The 1895-nt window shown below is 69.2% G+C and overlaps 1 protein-coding gene across 1 annotated transcript in view; it reads left to right on the top strand.

Annotated features, from left to right (window-relative positions):
* Positions 1–1318: 1318 nt before the first annotated feature.
* Positions 1319–1895, top strand: part of DPP7 (dipeptidyl peptidase 7) — a 3770-nt gene continuing 3193 nt past the window's right edge. The window contains 3 exon segments of the mRNA XM_077769251.1: positions 1319–1498; positions 1573–1686; positions 1764–1893. Coding sequence (XP_077625377.1) covers positions 1417–1498; positions 1573–1686; positions 1764–1893 — 326 coding nt within the window. The 5' untranslated portion in view covers positions 1319–1416.

A 1895-nucleotide genomic window follows, 5' to 3' on the forward strand; every position in this document is an offset into this window, starting at 1 on the left:
ACAGGATGGGGACAGGGGGACACAGGGACGGGGATAGGGGCACAATGATGGGCAAACAGGGGCACGGGGACACGGGGACACGGGGATGCAGGGACGGGGACACGGGGACACGGGGACGCAGGTACTGGGACAGGGGATGGGGAGACAGGGACGGGGACAGGGGCATAATGGTGGGCAAATAGGGCTAGGGACACAGGGACATGAGGGTGGGCACACAGGGATAGGGAGACGGGGACATGAGGGACACAGGGAGAGAGGGATGGACACACAGGGGTGGGGGCACAGGGGCAGAGGGACGGNGAAGGGGGGGACACGGGGATGTGGGGGTGGGGTGGGGACAGGGACTGTGCAGTGATTGTGGTGTGGCTCTAGGGGACCAGGGGGTGACCACGCCCATGGGGTGGTATGACATGATGGTCATTGTCACCATGCTGGTTGCCACAGTGACAGTCCTGCGACAGTGTGTGGGGCAAAGGGCTGCTCCCCAATCTGCCTGTCCTGTCCTGGGGCCCCGGGTTCTGAGGCTGCAGCCAGAGCGCAGGACCCCAGCCCAGGCCTGTGCCAGCGCTAGACAGGTCGGACCTGGGCACGGACTGGGGGGTGTGCTGACCAGGGCCAGTCTTGGCACCGGGCCGGGTGACTCCCCTTCCCTCTGCGGCCTCAGGCAGGGGGGTGGCTCTGCTGATCTGGCCCCTCTCGCCTTCCCGGGAGTGGATGCCAGGGGTGAGGCGGCCCCTCTGGTGTGTGGGCACTGGTACCAGCCGCAGCCTCTGGCACGGAGGGGCAGTGAAGGGAGCGGCCTGAGGGGCTGGGGTCAGGGTCCCAGCAGGGCCTTGGGCCACCTCCTCCCGACCCAGGCTCTCAGCAGCCGCATCTCTGCACTGTCCAAGCCCCTGCTTGGGCTCCGAGGTCCCTGCTGCAGCCACAGGCCTCCGAGCTGCCACCACCCCGTCTTCCCGAGCCTCCCCCCTTCTCCTCGGGGGTCACCCCTGCCCTCTAGAGCCAGCCCTCCCCAATGGGTCGCCCGCAGGGGCGACCTGGCCCAGGACATCACCTAGTGGCCATGAGGCTGGGAGGGGTGTGGGTGTGTGTGGCTCAGGGAGGGGCAGCCGGACAGCTGGCGGGTCTCTCCCGCCTCCCCGGGGTTCGGCGGTGGCCCCTCAAGGACAGGTGGCCGGGTGCACGTCCCCTGTCCTGGCGCCCCAGGCCCTCGAGCCCGCTCCCGCTTCCTGTGTCTCCACGGCAACCATCTCTGTGGCAACACGGTGGGAGGCGGGAACCTGGAGAACCCGGACCAAAGGCCTCCGGAGCCCGGCAGGCAGGCCGGGGAGGGTCAGGCCCAGAGCCCCGCCCCACCCGGGATGTCACGTGAGGGTGGCCCGCCAGTCATGTGACCGCGGCCGCGGCGGAGCAGAGATGAGCGCCCGGCTGCTGCGGCCCCTGCCCTGGGCCCTGACCCTGCTGCTGGCACTGGGGCCGCATGGCCCGGAGGCCGGGGGTGAGTGCGGGCCCGTGGGGGTCCCCCGCCGCCGTGCCCGGTGTCCCCGAGCGCTGAGCACCGCGCCCCTCCAGCCCACAGAGTCCCCCAGTGTGACTTCCAGGAGGTCTACTTCGAGCAGCTTCTGGACCACTTCAACTTCGAGAGGTTCGGCAACAAGACCTTCCTCCAGCGGTTCCTGGTGTCAGGTGAGGCCTCCCTGGGGTCCCGGGGCCCCGAGGTCCTGCCCGTGCCTCACCCGCCTCCTCCCGCCTCCGCCCGACAGAGAAGTTCTGGAAAAGGGGCGAGGGGCCCATATTCTTCTACACGGGCAATGAGGGGAACGTGTGGTCCTTCGCCAACAACTCGGGGTTCATCCTGGAGCTGGCGGCGCAGCAGGGGGCCCTGGTCGTCTTCG

Source organism: Crocuta crocuta, unplaced genomic scaffold (assembly GCF_008692635.1).
Source record: "Crocuta crocuta isolate KB4526 unplaced genomic scaffold, BGI_CrCroc_1.0 scaffold5787, whole genome shotgun sequence".
Taxonomy (NCBI): Eukaryota; Metazoa; Chordata; class Mammalia; order Carnivora; family Hyaenidae; genus Crocuta; species Crocuta crocuta.